Source organism: Podarcis bocagei, assembly GCF_964188305.1.
Source record: "Podarcis bocagei genome assembly, chromosome: 3".
Lineage (NCBI taxonomy): Eukaryota > Metazoa > Chordata > Lepidosauria > Squamata > Lacertidae > Podarcis > Podarcis bocagei.
The window spans coordinates 99,469,664-99,492,084 of NC_138127.1; the positions used below are offsets into that span (position 1 = coordinate 99,469,664).

The window sequence follows — 22,421 nt, forward strand, 5'->3', positions numbered from 1 at the left end:
TGACAAGAATAAAGGCGCTAAGATATGGTTACCAGATTTTTTTCAATGGATCCAGGGACACTTTTTTTTGTTTTTGAATCTGAGTAGCAACAGGGAGTCAGTAGTGGGGATATTGAGGCAAAAGACCCTGGGCCCAAACACACATGCATATTGTATAAAGGTACAAAGCCCTTCTTTCGCACCCTGTGAAACATAAATGTGCAGTTTTTAAAAAAACTGGACAATGGCGCGCCATCCACCCGTGACTCCTGAGCCTTCCCTGATCTCCTTCCCCCTTCCCCCTTTGTTTTGACAGATCAGGGGAGGCTCTGGAGTCACGGGCGGGCAGCTGCCTTGCTGCCGTGGCACCCACCATTTGTCCTGCACCCGAGCAGCGAGCAGCTCCTGAAGCCAGCCAGAGTCAACTGCACTACCAGGCTGGCTCTGGGCTGCTGAAGCTGCCGCTGCCATGTTTCCCGGGGACAGATTTGCAAATCTGAGGACATTCCGGGGACAGAATTTGTCCGGGGACAGATCTGTAAATCCGGGGACTGTCCCCGGGAACCAGGGACATCTGGTAACCCTATGCTAAGATGATGACTTGTCATCATTTATACAGCTATAATTTTCTAGCCACTGCATGAATATTTGAAGCACGAGCATCTCTGCTTACAGGCTTGCAGTTTAGTAGGTATAACACAAAAGGAAAATGGGATGGCAAGGGAAGAGGAAAAAGCGAGCCCAGGCACCAATTCCTAGAGCTACTTAACACTTCTTAAAATGGCCAGCTGGACTAGACAGCTCAGAGAGGAGCCAAATGACAGTCGAGTCAATGGAGTCTCTCTCTCATCCTTCAGCTGCAACCAGCTGGAATGACTGCCAATAGATGTTGAATCAGGGAGAGAGAAGGAGCCAGGAGGGATGGAGTTAACCCTAAAACCTAGCTCTGATCACATGGAGGTTAATGGGGAAACCCACAAATACAAGATTCATGTATTTAACAATGGGGAAACATTGCAGAACAACTTATAAAGAGGAATGATGTGTGGGCAGTCCAGTATAAATCTACCACCATTGTACTATCTGCATCAGTGGCCTGTTGCAGAATACACCTGTAAAAAACCCCCCACTACTAGTTAGGGAGAAAGGCCCTTAAACTTTACTGTCAAGGAACATCTTGCTTCTCCACAGTACTTACCGACACATTGGTCCCCTCGCCTCTGATACCCGGCTGTGCATTGGCAGCTGAAGGATCCTCTTAAGTTGACGCATATCTGATCTACCCTACAGTTGTGGGCACCTGTCGCACATTCGTCAATATCTTTTGAAAGCAAAGAAACAAAAACGACAGCATGGACTTTAGGGACTTTGGAGGTGCAGTCCTAACTTTTCTGTTTGTCTCCAGAACCTTGGGAGAAAGTAGAAGGCAGCTGAATCCCATATTCAAGGACGGATTCTCGTGTTGATGGAACCGTACAATCAACTTGGAGAAGCGAATATTAAGAGGAGACATGCTAGCGGACCTTCAAATACCCAAAGGACTTATCATAGAATCATAGAGTTGGAATAGACCACACGGGCCATCAAGTCCAACCCCCTGCCAAGCAGGAAACACCATCAGAGCACTCCTGACATATGGTTGTCAAGCCTCTGCTTAAAGGCCTCCAAAGAAGGAGACTCCACCACACTCCTTGGCAGCAAATTCCACTGTCGAACAGCTCTTACTGTCAGGAAGTTCTTCCTAATGTTTAGGTGGAATCTTCTTTCTTGTTCTCCACTGCTCCAGAAGGCAGGATTAGAGCCAAAGAGAGAGAAGTAGATTTCGGCTAAACATTAGGGGGAAAATTCCTAAGGGTAAGAGAAGCGCAACAGTCAAATAGACCGCTTTGGACACAAATTTGGTCTCTCCACTGCTGAAGGATACGCAGCCAGTGCCAAGGATGCCATGGTTACATCCTGCTGCACAGATCCTGCATGGAGAAGGAAGTCAGAGTAGATGACTTACTAGATCCTTTCTAGCACTATGCTTCTCTGACTATTGCTTCCTTCTTCCTGGATCCCAGGCTGTACTGTTTGCTGCAAAGTTTAATTGAGATTCTCGCAATACAATAAAAGGAAAATAAACAGACTAATCTACAAGAAATAATAAAAAAGGAAACTAAAAAGAGAACAACACCATCCTCTCTCACTGCTATATCTGTGTGAGTGTCGTGAGGTGGTTGGAGGATGGATGGCAGCTAACGGATTGAGGTTGAATCCTGACAAGACAGAAGTAGTGTTCTTGGGGAACAGGGGGCGGCCTGGTGTGGAGGACTCCCTGATCCTGAATGGGGTAACTGTACCCCTGAAGGAGCGAGTGTGCAGCCTGGGAGTCATTTTGGACTCACAGCTGTCCATGGAGTCACAGGTTAATTCTTTGTCCAGGGCAGCTGTCTACCAGCTCCATCTGGTACGCAGGCTGAGACCCTACCAGCCTGCAGACTGTCTTGCCAGAGTGGTGCATGCTCTGATTATCTCCCGCTTGGACTACTGCAATGCGCTCTGTGTGGGGCTACCTTTGAAGGTGACTCGGAAACTGCAATTAATTCAGAATGCGGCAGCTCGACTGGTGACTGGGAGTGGCTGCCGAGACGATATAACATCAGTCCTGAGAGATCTGCATTGGCTCCCAGTACATTTCCATGCACAATTCAAAGTGTTGATGCTGACCTTTAAAGCCCTAAACGGCCTCGGTCCAGTATATCTGAAGGAGCATCTCCACCCCTATCATCCTACCCAGACACTGATGTCTAGCGCCGAGGGCCTTCTGGCGGTTCCCTCCCTGCGAGAAGCCAAGTTACAGGGAACCAGGCAGAGGGCCTTCTCGGTAGTGGCACCCGCCCTGTGGAATGCCCTCCCATCAGATGTCAAGGGAATAAACAACTATTTTACTTTTAAAAGAAAACTGAAGGCGGCCCTGTTTAGGGAAGTTTTTAATGTATGACGCTGTATTGTTTTTAATATTTGGTTGGAACCTGCCCAGAGTTGCTGGGGAAACCCAGCCAGATGGGCGGGGTATAATTAATAAATTATTCTTATTATTCTTATTTTAACTTTTATCCCATACAGAAAGCTGTGAACCCTCCCAGCTCTCACCTGGGACCATTCCTCTCTTTTCTCACCCTTTGAGGTCTCCCCTCCCCTCCTCTCACACAGGGTCCTTCAACCTATCCTTCATCTTCATCAGCTTGCAATTCCATCTGTGAAGTCTCAGGCTGCAATGTTTGGATAAGCACCCGCCTTTCTACAAACCACAAGGAGATCCCTGCGGGATCAGACCATAGCTATCAAAGTTTTCCTTTTTTTAAGGGAAATTCACTTGTTCTGAATAGGATTCCTTGCAAGAAAAAGGAAAAGTTGACAGCTATGGATCAGACCGCAGGACCATCTGGTGCGGCACTCTCCTTCCCACAGAGGCATACCAGGACAGTTTAAAAAAAGCACTTCTTTGTGCATAGTTGGAACTTTGCAATACGTTCCCAGAAGAAGCAGTGATGGTCACCAACTTGGGCGACTTTCAGAGAAGAAGAAGAAGAAGAAGAAGAGTTTGGATTTGATATCCCGCTTTATCACTACCCTAAGGAGTCTCAAAGCGGCTAACATTCTCCTTTCCCTTCCTCCCCCACAACAAACACTCTGTGAGGTGAGTGGGGCTGAGAGACTTCAAAGAAGTGTGACTGGCCCAAGGTTACCCAGCAGCTGCATGTGGAGGAGCGGAGACGCGAACCTGGTTCCCCAGATTACGAGACTACCACTCTTAACCACTACAGAGAGGATTGGACTAATTCATGGAGGGATAAGGCTCTCTGTAGGGACGCGGGTGGCGCTGTGGGTTAAACCACAGAGCCTAGGACTTGCCGATCAGAAGGTTGGCGGTTCGAATCCCCGCGACGGGGTGAGCTCCCGGTGTTTGGTCCCTGCTCCTGCCAACCTAGCAGTTCGAAAGCACTTCAAAGTGCAAGTAGATAAATAGGTACCACTCCGGCGGGAAGGTAAACGGCGTTTCCGTGTGCTGCTCTGGTTCGCCAGAAGCGGCTTAGTCATGCTGGTCACATGACCCGGAAGCTGTACACTGGCTCCCTCGGCCAATAAAGCAAGGTGAGCGCCGCAACCCCAGAGTCGGCCACGACTGGACCTAATGGTCAGGGGTCCCTTTACCTTTAAGGCTCTCTGTGGCTACTAGTCACAATGGCTGCCTGATGGAGGCAGGAGTGAATGCTGTTGGGATCAGGTCCAGCTTGTGAGCTTCCCAGAGTCATCTGGTTGGCCATGAGAACAAGATGCTGGACATAATAATAATAATAATAATAATAATAATAATAATAATAATAATAATAATAAATTTATTATTTGTACCCCGCCCATCTGGCTGTTGCTCTTCCGATATTCTTACATTCTTAATGGCTTGCAATTCTTCTCTCTCTCTCTCTCCCCCTCAACCCCAGTAGAAGATTCGGCAAGCTGCATCATTGTACTGGGTTTGTGTGTGGCTTCCCAGATTTATGCCTTTTATAATCCGATGCAGCACAGTTTGACAGCAGTTTCTTCTGGCATTCGGCACCAACTGGAAGTCTCTAAGCTGAATAAACAAATTCCTTGAAACTAGTTTACAAATCCCACTTGAACTCTCTATGTTTGTTCAGGAACTGGGGACCAGTGGCATATTCCGGGTGGGGACATGGAAAAGAAAAGATGGATTTTTTCTCATGCAAAATGAAAACAAACTTGACCCCCCCCCCACCACCACAAACACAAAAAAGCCAGATCACGAATAGAATGGACTGTTTTGACTCTATTCTTCAGGCTTGCTCCCCCGACACACACACACACGCACACTCTTCGAATGCCCAAATATTTTCCTACTTGCTTCCTTTCTATATGACAGCTCAAAAGAAACTTTCCTCCACCCTGACTCAGTCCTTGAATTGATGGCTGTTATCAGTTCCTAAAAGCTGGCTCACTGCTGGAAAAGTACACAGAAGAAGACGGGCAGGTGGAACGCAAACTTTGCATTAACTCACAAAATGCCTGTCATTGCGACCAGTGTGCTTGTGTGTGTGTGTGCGAGCATGTTTATTATATGGACAGCTAGCATCTTGCAAAGACCTGTATGATGTGTGTGTCGAGAGAGAGTCGAGTTGCAAAGATCTGTCTGGCAAATGAATGCTTGTGTACAGTGGTACCTCGGGTTAAGTACTTACTGTATTTTTTGCTCTATAAGACTCACTTTTTCCCTAAAAAGTAAGGGGAAATGTGTATGTGTCATATGGAGCGAATGCAGGCTGCACAGCTATCCCAGAAGCCAGAACAGCAAGAGGGATTGATTGCTGCTTTCACTGCACAGCGATCCCTCTTGCTGCTCTGGCTTCTGAGATTCAGAATATTCTTTTTCTTGTTTTCCTCCTCCAAAAACTAGGTGCGTCTTGTGGTCTTATAGAGCAAAAAATACGGTAACTCGTTCTGGAGGTCCGTTCTTAACCTGAAACTGTTCTTAACCTGAAGCACCACTTTAGCTAATGGGGCCTCCAGCTGCCGCCGTGCTGCCGGAGCACGATTTCTGTTCTCATCCTGAAGCAAAGTTCTTAACCTGAGGTACTATTTCTGGGTTAGCGGAGTCTGTAACCTGAAGCGTATGTAACCCGAGGTACCACTGTACTGCATTGTGTACTGCCAGTGTTCATCTGCATGTGTTGTAAGCAGAGCTTGTGGGCCTCTGTAGAAGAAGACTTTGACCCCACAAAGGTAATAATCACAACTGTCACTTTATCACCTTTTCCTCTGGCAATGCGGCCCCAGAAGGCTGCCCATGAGAATAATAATAATAATAATAATAATAATAATAATAATAATAATAATAATAATAATTATCATCATCATCATTAAAAGTGGCCCCTGGGGCTCCTGCTTTAAGATCCTATGGTTTCCATGGGGGAAAACAGGCTGCTTCAATGAACTGGTCCCTTCTTTCCCAATTCTTTTAGCCCTTCTTCTCTAGGCCTTCCTGCTTTCTGTGTCCTTCTGTAGGAACACAGGAAATTGCCTTTCGCTGAGTCACACCATTGTTCCATCTAGCTCAATAAAGCCAGCAGCCCGCCAAGGTTTCAGACAAGGGACTTTCCCCAGCCTCAATTGGGAAGGATTGAACCCGGGACCTTCTGAATGCAAGACGGGTACTCTGCCCTTCCCTGTAAAATCTGAGCAGCGCAGGCAGGGGCATCCAGAGACCGTGTGGCTTGTCCTGCTTCCCTGCAATATGAGGGCTGCTCAGCCAATCACAGGCAGAGGCCTCGTCGCCCCTCCAAACCCACTGCCATAAAATCCCATTGCAATTTGAGTGGGTTTTTTTTTGCAGCGGCCCCCAAGACTTTAAACACCCCCCCTTTAGAAACAGTTCTTATAAATTCAGTGTGGTTATGAATACTACAGTGGTACTCAGATTAAGTACTTAATTCGTTCCGGAGGTCCGTACTTAACCTGAAACTGTTCTTAACCTGAAGCACCACTTTAGCTAATGGGGCCTCCCGCTGCCGCCGTGCCACCGGAGCACGATTTCTGTTCTCACCCTGAAGCAAAGTTCTTAACCTGAAGCACTATTTCTGGGTTAGCGGAGTGTGTAACCTGAAGCATATGTAACCTGAAGTGTATGTAACCCGAGGTACCACTGTACTATTAAGAAAACCTTCTCCAAACTGCCTTGCAACCTGCTGAGGTTTATGAGATAATATAGAAATACTGCAAGAAGTGTTTCTTTTGCAAGTTGGGGGGGGTGTGAATGACTCCAGCCCCCCCCCCCGCTGTGGCAAAATACAGGTTGGCTTGCATCGCCTCGCACTTGTTCCCACCAGCTTCCCTAATAGCTGCGCTCCAGCGATTTCCTCTCATTTGCCAAAAATGTACCCAGCGCTCTCTCACGAAGTGATTTATACTGTTTTGTCCCCTTCCGGTGCTGACTTTGGCAGGACGCTTGTCATTCTGTGCTGAAATTCTGGGTGAGCTGCTTTGAGCTCTCGAAAGAGCCTTCCTTTGAAGCAAGCTGCTTTTAAAAAGTCTTGTCAGTGCCCCCCAACTCTCCCCCGTCCTTCCCACCTCGCTCTCTGCCACCTCCTCGGATCCCTTTGCTGGAACCTCCATCCTAAGAACACACCGACTTGAGAGAAAGCCCACGGATTCTGTTGGAACTTGCTTCCAAGAAGAAAGCACGCTTTAGGATGTCTTTCTCTCTCCCTCTCTTTACATGCTTGGCTCCGTTCCCTCTGGCTGTGACTCACTCTTCCCAAAACCCCTGACTCACGCTGCTCCCTTATGTAACATTTTAATCTCCGCCGTTTTGCTTCCTACAACCAGATAATCACAACAGCGCCCGGCATTTCCAGCGCGGTTCCCACCGGCCGTTTACACTTCAGTGCAATTATTCCCCCCAGCTCAGCTCTTTTATGTAACCAAGCCACGGGGTTGCTTCGGTGCCCTTTTAAACCTGTGTCAATCTGGAGCCCATGGTTACGGAGCAACACACTCGAGCCAATCCAAGAACGCGGTGACTCTCATTATTCTTGGTCGCTAGCTGCGGGGCTGGAAAACCCCCGAGTCCTCCTTGCCCGGGCACCTCGCTATCTAAGGCTGGCACCTAAAGAGGACATGCAGTAGAGGCAGGCACCCAACTCCCAGCTGGGAGAGAGCCCAGGGCAAATTAAGAACAACAACGCCCCAGATACTTGTAGGCCAAGGCCTATGGGACCGCCTCTCCCGCTATGCCCCACGGAGGACCTTAAGGTCCATAAATAGCAACACCCTAGAGGTCCCGGGCCCTAAGGAAGTCAGATTAGCCTCAACCAGAGCCAGGGTCTTTTCAGCACTGGCTCCAGCCTGCTGGAACGCTCTGTCTCACGAGACCAGGGCCCTGCAAAGATCTGATTTCTTTCCTCAGGGCCTGTAAGACAGAGTTGTTCCTCCTGGCCTTTGGCTTGGAATCAATTTGATTCCCTCCCCCTCTTTCCTTTTCCCTTTCTCCTTCTGTGTTGGAACTCCTATTTGGGGACTTCCCTGGCTTTTTTTCTGGCCCATGTAGGACCAGTCTGGATAGTTAGCCTTAGTGAAGACTTGATGTTTTTATCCCCCCAAAAGTTTTTGATTGAGTTTCCACTGAAATGAGGCTGCATTTTAATGTTGTATTTTAATCTTGTTTTTTAAGCTGTATTTCAATCAATTGTTTTTATATTTAGTGTTAGCCACCCTGAGCCCAGTCTTGGATGGGGAGGGCAGGGTTTAAATAAAATTATTATTATTATTATTATTATTATTATTATTATTATTATTATTATTATTAATGGGGACGCTGTGGCCATCCAGGTGTGGCTAGGTCACAACTCCCATAATCCTTGACCACCGGCCATGCTATAGAACTTGAGAGTCCAACAACATCCAGAAGCTAAATAGGTCCAAATTCAATATAGGCAACTCTCCATTTACACACGTTCAAGGCACATGCTACCATGCCGAACCCAGAAGCAACCCCCCCAAACGTCAGAAAAACATCACCAAAAATGGGTGGAACAGGGCAGGGGCAGAGCAGGGGTGAAATGAGTTGTTTGCAGGATTTTCCAATGGCGTTTCAAATCTACACAATTTCACTCCAATGCACGGTGTCTTGGAATGTAATCCCCAAGTAAATTGCGACTGGGAGAAAGCAAACGCTTTGGGGTGGCCCAAGTCTCTTAGCTTTAGGGCCATCACAGTAGAGACCCTGCTCCATTTGTATGCAGGTATATGTGCTGCTGGAGGAGACTCTTGAGAGTCCCATGGACTGCAAGAACATCAAACCTCTCCATTCTGAAGGAAATCAGCCCTGAGTGCTCACTGGAAGGACAGATCCTGAAGCTGAGGCTCCAAGACTTTGGCCACCTCATGAGAAGAGAAGACTCCCTGGGAAAGACCCTGATGTTGGGAAAGATGGAGGGCACAAGGAGAAGGGGACGACAGAGGACGAGAGGGTTGGACAGTGTTCTCGAAGCTACCAGCATGAGTTTGACCAAACTGCGGGAGGCAGTGGAAGACAGGAGTGCCTGGCGTGCTCTGGTCCATGGGGTCACGAAGGGTCGGACACGACTAAACAACAATATGTGCTGCAGGGCTCCTTTGACAAATCTGTGTGTGTGTTTTTAAAAAAACTATTGTGTCCTAGCAGAGCGATCTTCTGCAGTCCATTTAGTGTACAGTCATACCTCGGGTTACAGACACTTCAGGTTGCGTTTTTTTGGGTTACAGACCCACCAAACCCCGGAAGTACTGGAACGGGTTACTTCCGGGTTCCGGGGGTCGCGCATGCGCAGAAGACCAAATCTTGCTTTGCACATGCGCAGAAGTGCCGAATCGCAACCTGTGCATGCGCAGACGCACCGCTGCGGGTTGCGAACGTGCATCCCGCACGGATCACGTTCGCAACCCGAACGTCCACTGTATTTATTTTTCCTGATTTGAACTATCAAATGGTGATTTTCTTGAGTCAAAATGAGAGTCACTGGTGGAGAAAGAGGAGTGTGGGGGGAGCGCACCGCCCCTGGCAATGCGATCCCAGTGGGGTGCCATCGCGGGTACCCCCCCGCAGGCGGCGTGCCACGCTCTCAGGACGTGACCACGCCTCTGCGGGTGGCACGCCATGCCCCCGGGGTGTGTGCCAGCCCTGCTCTCACCTGCTCTCCACCCTCCAGTGCCAGAGCATGAAGCTCCGCCACTTATGAGAGTACCCCTAAACATTTTGTTTTAATAGAAAAAAGCACTGGTAGCATCTATAGGAACCTAACCTTTAGCACCTGCACTGGTTACCTGACCTGAAACAAGAGGCCGGCAGATTTTGGCAGTGTTCATTTCTACCTTTTAAGCTGCAGTCTTATTCCCAAGCTACCTGAGAGCAAGCCTTTAGGAAATCGACAGTTCCCATTGCTTCTGCACAGAATTGTATAGGATTGCTCCACCTTTGGAAAGAAAAAAAAAACTGCATCTGACTTTCTGCAAGCTTCAGCCTCTACTCCACCCCGGTAAATATCCTCCCATAAATGTGCAGTTTTTTTTCTTTGCAGGACAGGCCTTTGAAGAGTCCTGGCGAATTATGTCTACTGTTCGAGGGAAGCGTTTCCCAAGAGCTGAAGGAAATCCATTCAACGTGCTGCCTCTGCTTCTTGTGACGACTGCGCTTTAGGACGGCGGTGCCCTGACATGCCCTCTCTTAACATTCCTCCCTTATATTTCTTATGGCTAAAGCCAGGCTCATCGGCTATAGGCTTCCCTGGACCCTCCCTCGATCCCTTCCTTGCACTTCGCAGCAACACCAGGAACCTTGCTAATCCTCCGCTTTCCTCTTCTGCATTAGCAAAGCTATCTGCAATCTCTGTCAAAGGCTTTTCTTTTCTTCATTCCCCTTGCTACTTCCTTCCATGTATGGAATGTTGCACATCTGGGCTTAATGCCCAGATCACTTTTAACTCCTTGGTTTTGGAAGCTCTGGTTTTATTTATTTATTTATTTAATACAATACGAAAATGTCACCTGCTATCTTCGAATCAGGAAGCAGCTCTAGGTTCGCATCCACATTGTACCTTTAAAACACATGGCTCCCCACCCCCAAAGAATCCTAAGAACTATGGTTTACCCCACCACAGAACGACAATTACCTGAATGCTTAACAAACTACAGTTCCCATGAGTCTTTGGGGGGCAGCGTGTGCTTTTAAATGTGTGTTAAAAGTGCTTTAAATATATGGCATGGATGTAAAGTAAAGGACCCCTGGACAGTTAAGTCCAGTCAAAGGTGACAATAGGGTTGTGGCGCTCATCTCGCTTTCAGGCCGAGGGAGCCGGCGTTTGTCCACAGACAACTTCCTGGTCATGTGGCCAGCATGACTAAACCGCTTCTGGCGCAACGGAACACTGTGACAGAAACCATAGCGCATAGAAACGCCATTTACCTTCCTGACGCAGCTGTACCTATTTATCTACTTGCGCTGGTGTGCTTTCGAACTGCTAGGTTGGTAGGAGCTGGGACAGAGCAACGGGAGCTCACTCCATTGTGGGGATTCGAACTGCCAACCTTCTGATCGGCAAGCCCAAGAGGCTCGGTGGTTTAGAACACAGCGCTACCTGTGGTGTGGATGTGGCTGATGTCAAAAGGATGGTGAAAAAGGTACTGAAATATCTCTCTCTAGGAAGCCAATGGGACCCAAGGCTAGTTAACTTGGGGTGCGTCCTGCCCTAGGGAAATTAATGACTGCCACCATCATGATTTCACAAGACGCAAGTATTATGATTTATAACAGAGCTTTCCAAACTGTGTGTTGCGACACGTTAGTGTGTGGACTGCAGTGTGTAGGTGTGTCACGTGAACGCTCCCCGTGCTCCTCCCGGGGCTCAAAAGGGGTGAGTTTAACCTCCGGTTTGCTAGTAAAACTGAATTACGGTGTCGCTAAATGATGCATGTCTAAAAAGTGTGTCACCGGGGCTGGTTTTTTTTAGCTGGAGCTCAATGGAAGGCAGATCTGGTACCTCTCAGGTGGGCGCCATTGCCATTATAAGAGAACAAGGGAAGCGTTCATGGTGAAAACTTTGGAAAGCTCTGATTTATAAAATGCAATATTGTGATGGGTGCATTTTTGCTGGGGACACACGTGATGCTGAATTGCAGGGTCTTGTGAATCTGCACTGTGCTGCAAGCTGCCCAGAGTGGCTGGGGAAACCTAGCCAAATGGGCGGGGTAGTAGTAGTAGTAGTAATAATAATAATAATAATAATAATAATAATAATAATAATAATATCCATTGCTTTTTTGCTATATTTTCAGTGTTTTTATAATTTTTTAAAATGCACTTGCATCTTCTTTTTTTTGCTAATCCACTCGGGCATGATGAAATTTGACGTTGAGCAGGATATAACTGCAAATAATAAATGCATTTTGACTCCCGCGTTGCAAATGAGCCTATAAGTGTTGGTTATGTTTAACTTTGGCATCATGATCTGAACACTATGGTGCAGTTTATCATCAAAATGCCGAAACAGCCTCTTTCCAGTTATGTTAATGCCAGCAGTCAAGATTGTGAACGGGTGGATAATAATGATAATAATAATAATAATTTATTATTTATACCCCGCCCATCTGGCTGGGTTTCCCAGTTAGCAAAACTGGGCCAACTTTCTCCTGCAGGAGTTGCCTCTTTAAATCTGTTCCTTTCACAGATGAAGCAAGCACGAAACCAGCGCAGTGTAAGCGCAGCTCTTAACCCACCCACGATGACCAATAAATGTTGGAGGATCGTCAAAGGAAAAAAAATAATGATCGGAGATAAAAGAGTTCCCCCTGCTTTCCCTCATGGCATATCGTCTTCAGAACAAATATGGAACATTTCCTTGGATTTCGTTCAGCACCATATACTTCCCAAAAGAACAGGAAAAGAGAGCATGACAGCTAAATTAAATTAACGTCACCAAATTAAACTCCCTGTTCATCACTGCAAAATTAAGAAAGGGAGGGGGAGAGAAACACAACACACACACACACACCCGAATCAAGTCATCATGTGCGATTTCTTTGCTTATGTAAGTTAATAAAAAAGCTATTTGACATTTGATACGAAACTGCCACCTTTCGTTGAAAGACAGCCAGCAATCTGATTATGCTCTAACGGTGTCCAGAATTATGTGATTTTCTTTTGTTGGGTTTGTCGTTTCCAGTTTGGTAATCACTTCTGTTTTTGTTTACTTCCCTCCTTGGAAACCTAGGAAGGAACCAGCAGGCCAGAGACAGGGGACCTGTGGCCTTACAGATGTTGCCAAACTATCCATCATCCCTGAACATCCACCAATCCTTGCTGGGGGCTGTTGGGAGTGAGACCCAGACAACATCTGGAGGACCACAGATTTCCCTATCCCTGAACTAGGCTGAATTTAGCCCAATAGCAACCTATTTAGTGCTTGCCAGTTCCTCTGTTTTACTCATCCAAAACAGGGAGCAAAAATGGGAGGTTTATTGCACTTCTGGTAGGCTACTGAACATGGCTAGAGTTCATGGAATCACAGAATTGTGGAGTTGGAAGGTACCCAAGGGTCATCTAGTCCAACCCGAATCTCAACTAAAGCATCCCTAAAGCCATTCCAACCTCTGCTTAAAAACCTCCAAGGAAAGAGGGCCTATCACTTTCTGAGGGAGTCCGTTCCACCGTCAAACAGCCTCACCATCAGAAAGTTCTTCCTGATATTTATTCAGAATCTCCTTTCTTGTAACTTGAAGTCAATGGTTCGAGTCCTATCCTCTGGGGCAGGAGAAAACAAGCTTGCTCCATCTTCCATGTGTCAGCCCTTGAGATATTTGAAGATGGCTATCGTACCTCCTCTCAGTCTCCTCTTTTTCCAGTCTCAAGATACCCAGCTCTCTCAACCGTTCCTCATAAGGTTTGGTTTCCAGAACCCTGCTCATCTTGGTTGTCCTCCTCCGCACACCTTCCAGCTTGTCAATTCTACCGCATGTTTTTTTATTTACAGTGGTACCTCTGGTTGCGAACGGGATCCATTCCAGATGCCCCTTTGCAACCTGAAAATAACGTGACCCGCATCTGTGTGGGTCACGATTCACCGCTTCTGCGCACGTGCGTGATGTCATTTTGCGCGTCGGCACATGCGCAAGTGGCAAAACCCAGAAGTAACCCTTTCTGGTACTTCTGGGTCACCGCGGGACGCAACCTGAAAACGCGCAACCTGAGGCAAACGTAACATGAGGTATGACTATACGCATATCAAACCAGGAAATGATTCTGGAACCAAGTACAGTGGTACCTTGGGCTACAGACGCTTCAGCTTACAGACTCCGCTAACCCAAAAATAGTACCTCGGGTTAAGAACTTTGCTTCAGGATGAGAACAGAAATCGCGTGGTGGCGGCGCGGCGGCAGCCGGAGGCCCCATTAGCTAAAGTGGTACCTCAGGTTAAGAACACTTTCAGGTTAAGAACGGACCTCCAGAACGAATTAAGTTCTTAACCTGAGGTACCACTGTAACACAAGATATGTAGATATACCCAGTAGAACATGGGTGGGGAATCTCAAGTTCTCTAGGCCAGTGTTTTCCAACCTTGGGCCTCCAGCTGTTTTTGGACTACAATTCCCATCATCCTTGACCACTGGTCTTGCTAACGAGGGATGATGGGAGTTGTAGTCCAAAAAGAGCTGGAGGCCCAAGGTTGGGGAACACTGCTCTAGGCCTCTCTTTCTGGCCCTCCGAAGTTTCCCCGGGACCACACAACCTATCTCATAGCCACACCCCATAACCCTAATATTTTTGCCTGGCTGGAATGGGCTGCATCCAACTAACTCATGGGCAGAGGAGCGCCTCAGGATTTCCCCCTGCAATTCTTATCACTCAAGCCCTACTCAGTGTCCCCACGTGCTTCTGCCTCTCTGTAACATGTGTCTCTTGCTTGCTTAGATAGGGGGTGGAGAAGTGGGGTGGGGGTGGGGAGACAACTTTTGTGTGGCTGGAATGGGGCCAACTACACAGAATTTAAGAGCCATACCCATTGCCCTGCCTACTTCTGTGGCTTACCCTTGTGACAGGAGCGAGCCAGCAGAAAACCACACCAAACAAGTCAATTTTAACTCTTTACAGTGGTACCTTGGTTCTCAAACACCTTGGTACTCTAACACCTTGGAACCCAAACACTGCAAACCCGGAAGTAACTGTTCCAGTTTGCGAACTTTTTTCGGAAGCTGAATGTGCTCCGTTTTGAGTGTTACGCTGAGGTCAGTCTGCTTTTGCTATTTATTTTGCATTTTTGTGGCTTTTTTGTTTTGTTTTTGTGACTTTGTAGAACCCAGTTCAGCTACTGATTGATTGATTGATTGTGTGACTGCAGTACATTGTTTCCTGCTTTCATTTTATGGATCAATGGTCTTGTTAGATAGTAAAATTCATATCAAATTACTGCTTTAGGGGTTGTTTTTAAAAGTTTGGAATGGATTAATTCATTTCACATTCATTTCTTGTCCCCAAGAAGCAGTTGCAGAGACTTGAGATCCCTACATCCCCACAGCTGCCTAAGTCTCCTGCTTTTCAGTGCTTTTCTGAATTAATCTGAGACTATGCCTGCGTGATGCTAAATTCTCTGCCCTCTTCATGTGTCCCCTGGTTCTGGGAGACCAGGAGGAGGGGAGCTGGTCACAGCAGGAGGGAGTGACATATGCCTCTTCACCAACTGGACTCATCTCTGCCTCTTTGCCTCCCTCCTCTCCCTCTTCAGCTTCTGCCTCTGAGTCTGGACTGCTTTCTGCCACGGACTCCACCCACTCACCAAGCCCTGTTACCTCTTCAGTTTCCGACACCTTTCCCCCAGTCTTCTCCCTCTGATCACTCATTGTTGTCCCACCACCAATTCCCGGGCTCTGAGCCTTCTTCCCCAGCTGGTTCCACCATTTCTCTGTGTCCAGCCAGTCCGTGACACCTTGCCCATGGGGCCCCCACATGCTTATTCATGATGGCATGTGGCCCTTAGGCTGATAAATATTCCACACCCTTGTTCCAGAGCCACACAGTATTCCTAGCTCTTGAATAAACACCGGTTAGAGAGGACCAAGCATTGCGGTCCCCACCTTTAGCAACATTAGGGCTGCTCCCCCTTTTTACTGGCCCTGATATTAAAGGTAAAGGGACCCCTGACCATTAGGTCCAGTCGTGGACGACTCTGGGGTTGCAGCGCTCATCTTGCTTTATTGGCCATACAGATTCCGGGTCATGTGGCCAGCATGACTAAGCTGCTTCCGGCGAACCAGAGCAGCGCATGGAAATGCCATTTACCTTCCTGCCGGAGCGGTACCTATTTATCTACTTGCACTGGTGTGCTTTTGAACTGCTAGGTTGGCAGGAGCAGGGACCGAGCAACGGGAGCTCACCCCGTCGCAGGGATTCGAACCGCCGACCTTCTGATCGGCAAGCCCTAGGCCCTGTGGTTTAACCTACAGTGCCACCCGTGTCCCTACTGGCCCTGATACTGCATCTCTAACCACAGTCTGATGCCCAGAAAAAAAGCAGGCAAAATCCTTCTTGCCCAGTTTGCCAACTTTGGCTGGCAGCACCTCTCCAGATCCTTCCCCCCGGAAATGCCAGGGACCCACCCTGGTTTTGCATGCAAAGCGGGGGTTCCAGCCCCCTCCCCAAATGAAACATGCCAAGAGCATCCGGAGCCCCTCTCTGAAAATGTTCAGCGAGTTCTTTTCGGGCGGCTGCGAGTGCAATTTAAGTTCAAGCCCAGCTCGGTTGACAGCTATCAAAAGCAGGAGCCTTATCTCAATGAGGATATTGTTTTCCAGCTGCAGTCATGCTATCTGCTGGCAGCAGCCCCCTTTTCTGAAATCTCTACAACTCCCTGAGTAAATAAGTAGATTCCTGACACGGTTCCAACTTCCAAAATATGCCTTTGAAGGGCTCAGCCAGCAGCAAGCCGCAATGATTTCCCCACCGCCGAACATGTCCACGTGAGACTCTAAGCTCTCAGTTAGATAAGAAAGGGGACTGAGGCTTGTTCGTTTTCGAAAGGAGGCAACCAGGGCCGTTTTCGAAAGATAAGAAGCCACTGAGGGACTCTGTCAGGACATGAACGGTCTGATTCACAGCGTGCATCAGCCCAGGTTGGATTAAAATAATCTGGAGGCAGTTTGGCCTCCCTTGCCCGAGTGGCTAGGCTCCAGTTACACTGAATAGACTTTCTCGTTCATCCCTAATTGCAAATCACTTGGGGTCAGACAGACAGTGTCATGCCTATAAGAATGATCCTCTTAGGGAGCAGTCCTACAGCAAGACCTGCAGGGATGAGGAGGGTTAGGATACAGCAGTTTTCTGGCTGAGCCAGTGTGTGTGTGTGTGTGTGTGTGTGTGTGTGTGTGTGTGTGTCTGCACAACCGGCATAATTCCCGATCCTTAGCTCAGCTGGAGATATGCTAGCATATCTCCTTCGCTCCGAGCCCAGCTAGGTGAGGTTAAATTCCAGAACCTAAAACTATCTAACTGCGCTGCAGTGGGAAGAGAAAGCTACACGGGACGGGATTGTGGTCTGATCTGACAAAGCTATTTGTGTATCTTGATAGTCTCCAAAGGGGCAACACCTTTTCTTCTCTTTCTCGCGCAGGGCAACAGACAGGCCCACACATACCAGAGAGCTTAGGAGAGAAAGGGAAGGAGGATTTCTGCCCGGTATCGCTTCTGCCAAGTGAAACTCGCAGACGGAGTTTGGCTGAAACAACGCACACACTTTGCCCCAGGGCTATGAAATTCTGTTGACCCGGGTGCAACGGTAGAACAACGCCGTTGCCAAGGAAAACAAGCAGAAATGCACAATAGGATTCCTCAGAGCTATGACAGGGCAGGTAAGATCTGCGGAAAAGAGTGCTGTTGGCCAATGAGGCAGTGCAGGGGTAGGACTCATGCTTTGCAAGCAGAAGGTCCCGGATTCTTCATTTCAGCAGCCTATTTTTCATGGAGAGAGTTGCTTTGTTGCTGCTTTTGTTAAACAACGGTTGCTTAGAAACCACGCAGTGGCCAACCTGTAAACCTTGTTTTGCCTTCTGCACAACCATGCGGATGTGAGGGGCGAAGGCAGGAAGAATGAGGCCGGGCGAAGGCTGGCGCTGCAGCAAAATGCTGCTGAACACGCCCCCACCGTGGCCCCCGGTTGGATGGCCACCGGGGGGGCGTGAGCGCCAGCCAGGTGAGTGGGCAGCAGGGGGCCACGCCCCCTGCTAGCCGGAGCTCGAGCCCCGACCACAACCCCTCCCCTCCCCTTCGTGGAGGAGAGTCTTTATTAAAATTTACAAAAGGAAGCCCTTTTTTAAAAACACAACAACAAAAAGAACAACAACTAAGTGACTAGCCAAGTCGTACCACTTTGGACTGCAGGTGGTGGCGCAAGTCTTGTTGAGAAAGCTCACTGATGTCAATGATTCTCTGCGCATGAAAAACTAGGATGTTTTAAAGGGTGGCTTTTGAATAGCCTTTGCCCTGAGATGCTAGCTTCCCTGATGATGGTGGACTCCAGGTCCCATGAGCTATAGACAGCTTGGCCGGTGAGTCAAGGATGATGGGAGATGTAGACTAGCAATATCTTGAGGAGCCCAGAACCCTGATACGTTAATTGAAGTGGGGGAGCGCTCAGACCTGCGTTACGAAGGAGCATTCCATGCGTAATCCGTTCTGGAACGTAATCCGTTCCAGAAGACTGTTCGACTTCCAAAACGTTCAACATCCAAGGCGCGGTTTCCGATCGGTTGCAAGAGCTTTTTGCACTCAAGCAGAAGCAGCGGCGGATGTTCAGGTTCCAAAAAACGTTCGAAAACTGGGTTTTCGCCATTCGGGAGCCGAAATGTACAATAACTGAGGCGTTTGGGAACCGAGGTTGGAGTGCAATTGAATCCACCTCTCAAGATTAGGGTGTCAGAAGAGGCATACGGTGGTACCTCGGGTTACATACGCTTCAGGTTACAGACTCTGCTAACCCAGAAATAGTGCTTCAGGTTAAGAACTTTGCTTCAGGATAAGAACAGAAATCGTGCTCGAGCGGCGTGGCGGCAACAGGAGGCCCCATTAGCTAAAGTGGTGCTTCAGGTGAAGAACAGTTTCAGGTTAAGTACGGACCTCCGGAACGAATTAAGTACTTAACCTGAGGTACCACTGTATTTCAATATTGATAAGGGTTTTGTACCTGCCTACTCAGAAGTAAGTCCCACTGCATTCTGCAGGAATGCAGCTTTCTTTTATTACATTCTTGGAAGCTTTTGAAATGGTCAAACAGAAACAAATACAATTTTGCGTTTGAGCAGCTGACCTAACAGCAACAAGGCTTGAAATGTTTTGTTACCAGCCTTGGTTCACTTACTGATTCCAAGGAAAATCCTTCTCCCGCTCCTGTCAAATGGCTGCAGGTTTGCACAAGACATACACTAATGAGCTTGAAATTTAAATTTCATCACCACGGGAGCTAATTTGTTTTGGCAGATAAGGAATGCCAGGTACTTAATTTATTATTATTATTATTTCTGCCGGGCAACGTTTTTCCTCTCCAGCTATTTATAATTATATGGGAACGGATTCACTCCATGCTAATATCTGAAGAGAGCTTGAAGGCCCAATCAAAGAACTGTACAGTGGTACCTCGGGTTACATACGCTTCAGGTTACATACGCTTCAGGTTACAGACTCTGGTAACCCAGAAATAGTGCTTCAGGTTAAGAACTTTGCTTCAGGATGAGAACAGAAATCGTGTTCCGGTGGCGCAGTGGCAGCAGGAGGCCCCATTAGCTAAAGTGGTGCTTCAGGTTAAGAACAGTTTCAGGTTAAGAACGGACCTCCGGAACGAATTAAGTACTTAACCTGAGGTACCACTGTAGATGCATCATAGTAAAGCAGTTTCTGGGCCTATCTTGTGGTACAATCCTACACACGTCCACTCAGAGTTAAGACCCACTGAATTTAGTGGGACTAACTCCCAGGGAAGTGTGTATAGGACTGCAGCTATAGATAGGGAAGGGCCAAAGCTCATTGGGAGAGCATTTGCCTTGCACGCAGAATGCCTCATGCTCAGTCCTCACCATCTGGGAAAAGTCTCACGCATTTGCGCAGCCGACACATCATACCAGCAATCTTTCTCTCTAGCCCTCCAGTATAATTCCATCTTTCTTCAGTCTCGGAGCGCTGTTGCTTATGTAAGCAAAATGGCATGGCCCACACCTGAGAAGAAGGTACTAGTGCGCTTGGGAGAACCGCAAGGTTCGCAGAAGTTAAAAAAAATCTTCAGCAAAAATAAAATAAATGCTCTGATGATGAAATCCCTTCCTTTCCCCATATCATTCCGATACGGACTGAGCATGCTCAGTGGCAACAGAACACGGACTGACTGTTGAAGCCGCTAGAATCCGGAACTTTCTAGGCAGGGGACTAAAGTCAACATCAAAGCAATCCCGACTGACCAAACATGACTCTTAATGGAATACCGACACTACAAACTCATAGACCAGTCTTTTCTCAACCTTGGATGTTGTTGGACTACAACTCCCATCATCCCTGACCAGTGGTCTTGCTAGCTAGGGATGATGGGAGTTGTAGTCCAACAAACATCCGGGGACCCAAGGTTGAGAAAGGCTGTTGTAGATGTTTTATATCATTGTAACTGCCGTAGCTGCCCCTCGCCTGCCTTCCCCTCATTCTTTAACAGATACTACTTGGTGATGGTTTTCTATTAGGGCCAAACACACACACCTTTCCCATTTTGTTAATGAGATTTTTTGACTACATTTATAGAATGAAATCCTTGTCAATTTCATGTTAATTATTGCCAATTAACACTTTAACTTATAAAAAACCAAGTCTCTTAATGCATGTTGCTTCCCCTGTGTCCTTTGCTGGCCTTCAAGCCTATGTCCTTTGTGCTGCCGAATTACACGCGACGACAAGCAGATATTTCCACACTATACTTAACAATGGGGGAAGCCACTTCTATCATGGTTTGAGCTCAACGGCATGGCAGCAAATAAAACACAAAAATGTTAATTGGTATAGAAGCCATTTTATAATCACCACATGGAGGCCAAGCTGCTCAATCACTCTATAATTTGCAAATCCCTTTTGTATTTTTAGTTCAGTCAAAACATAACATTGCACGAGGTAAAGTGGAACTCTTCGGGATATAAAGCATACTTCCTTAACATACCTTTCCAGAATATCTTCACATTTTTTCTCTGCTCATCCACTTAAAATTACGAGAATATCTGTGATGGCCTGGGATTCGGACTCGGACGCTGAACCCGAGGAATCCCAGCCTGCACAGGAGTCCCCACCTCCAGAACCAGCTGAGTTGGGGCTGGGGATTGAGCCTGAAGGGTCCTCACCTGTGCTGGATCCTCAGGTGCAGGCATCAGCTGAGTCTGCTCTGGCTCCTGAGGTGATGGAGGACCCATTGCCTGCAGGTGCTCCACTCTCAGCCCCGTCAGTGGAAGCTGAGGTTGCCTCTGGGTCCGGTAACCCTCCAGCCTCTCCTGAGCTACAGAGGCTCAGGGCAGAGAGACGGCGGGAACTAAGTTCCCGCAGGAGGAGTGCTCGCCTCCAGGCCAGGAGAGGCGAGTCACCTGTGGACCGGGGCCGCCCTATGCCTCAGGGCAGATAAAAGCCACCCAGCCCCAGTCCCAGGTTGCAGGAGCAACATTGTTGGTAGCCTGTTCCTGCCTGAGCGCCTGACCTCACCCAACTCCCTGCCTTGGACCCAGCTTCAGCTTTGACGGACTGCCTCCATACTGCACCCTCGACCTTGGACTGGACTCGGACCTCACCGCACGGTTAACCCTCGGGACCAGCACAATATCCATCTGTTACAAGCCATCTATAAAGAAAGCGAATCTGGGACAACTGAACCCTTTTCAGACTTGAGCCATGCAAAACTTCTCTCTACGTGATGGACTGCAACGTTTCTGCAGGCTGTCATCAGCTAGCCTGTCAAACCATTGGCTGAGCTGCTGTGAAGTCATGGGGTTACTTCCACACCTAACAGTTTAGTCTGAAGTTGCCACGCTATTTGTCCACTTGTGAAATGAGGAATCCATCTGATGTACAACTGTCTGTTGTGAAGAAAGAGCAACTGAAGCTTTCAAGGGCTCCTGCACTTTTAATTAAAGGTTACCTATTTGCAGGTCCTGTTTTGTTGCTTCCCCTTAAGCCTGACCAGAGGATTTGTGAACAGGAACAGGAAGTGGCATGGGGAAAATTAAGAGATTCTCTAGTCAATCTCAAGAGGAGGCAATAACACGGGTAGGGCCTGCAAACAGGAAACTTTTAATTAAAGGAACAGGAGTCCTCAAACGTTTAAGTAGAGTTTCTTTGTACTGGATAGGCTTGTGCTCCACTGCACATCAGATTGGCTCTCCATTTAAAGCATCTTAGGCAGGGAAATCTATTTTTCTCGGTGTCTGCTAAGCTGATCCTTTTAATTGAAGTTGCCAAGGCCTGATCTAGGGATCTTCCGCACGGCTTTGCCACTGATTTCCCTGTATGTTCCCTCCCCAGATTAGCAATTGCACTTTGCTAGTGAGCTATTCCCCCCTCCTCCAGCTCTGATCCTTTGGTCAGAGATCCAGTCTGAAGCTTGCCAGCATTTCAAACAAGCTAGCTAATGAACAACATTTGCATGAGTGTACACCCACCACTCCCCAGGATAAAATTCCCAGGATGTTAGCAATGGTAATTCCCTTTTTAATATATATATTTTGCACAATCAGGAATGGGGCTTGCAACAATCCTGTAAACTCTGGAGGCTGTTTCTCCTTGTGTTTGTTTGTATAAATAGTTTACTTTAACATCTGTTCCTCCAGCGCATATCATTTTTGTGAAAGAAACGACC

The 22,421-nt window shown here is 47.7% G+C and overlaps 1 protein-coding gene across 2 annotated transcripts in view; it reads right to left on the reverse strand.

Moving 5' to 3' along the window:
• The window catches only part of EFEMP1 (EGF containing fibulin extracellular matrix protein 1), a 70,780-nt gene that overhangs the window by 24,336 nt on the left and 24,023 nt on the right, over positions 1–22,421 (reverse strand). The window contains exon 6 of one of the 2 annotated variants that reach the window (XM_081188709.1): positions 1,178–1,300. The exons of the other annotated variant lie outside the window; for it this stretch is intronic. Coding sequence (XP_081044835.1) covers positions 1,178–1,300 — 123 coding nt within the window. The remainder of the gene's footprint in view (positions 1–1,177; positions 1,301–22,421) is intronic. 2 annotated transcript variants of the gene reach the window in all.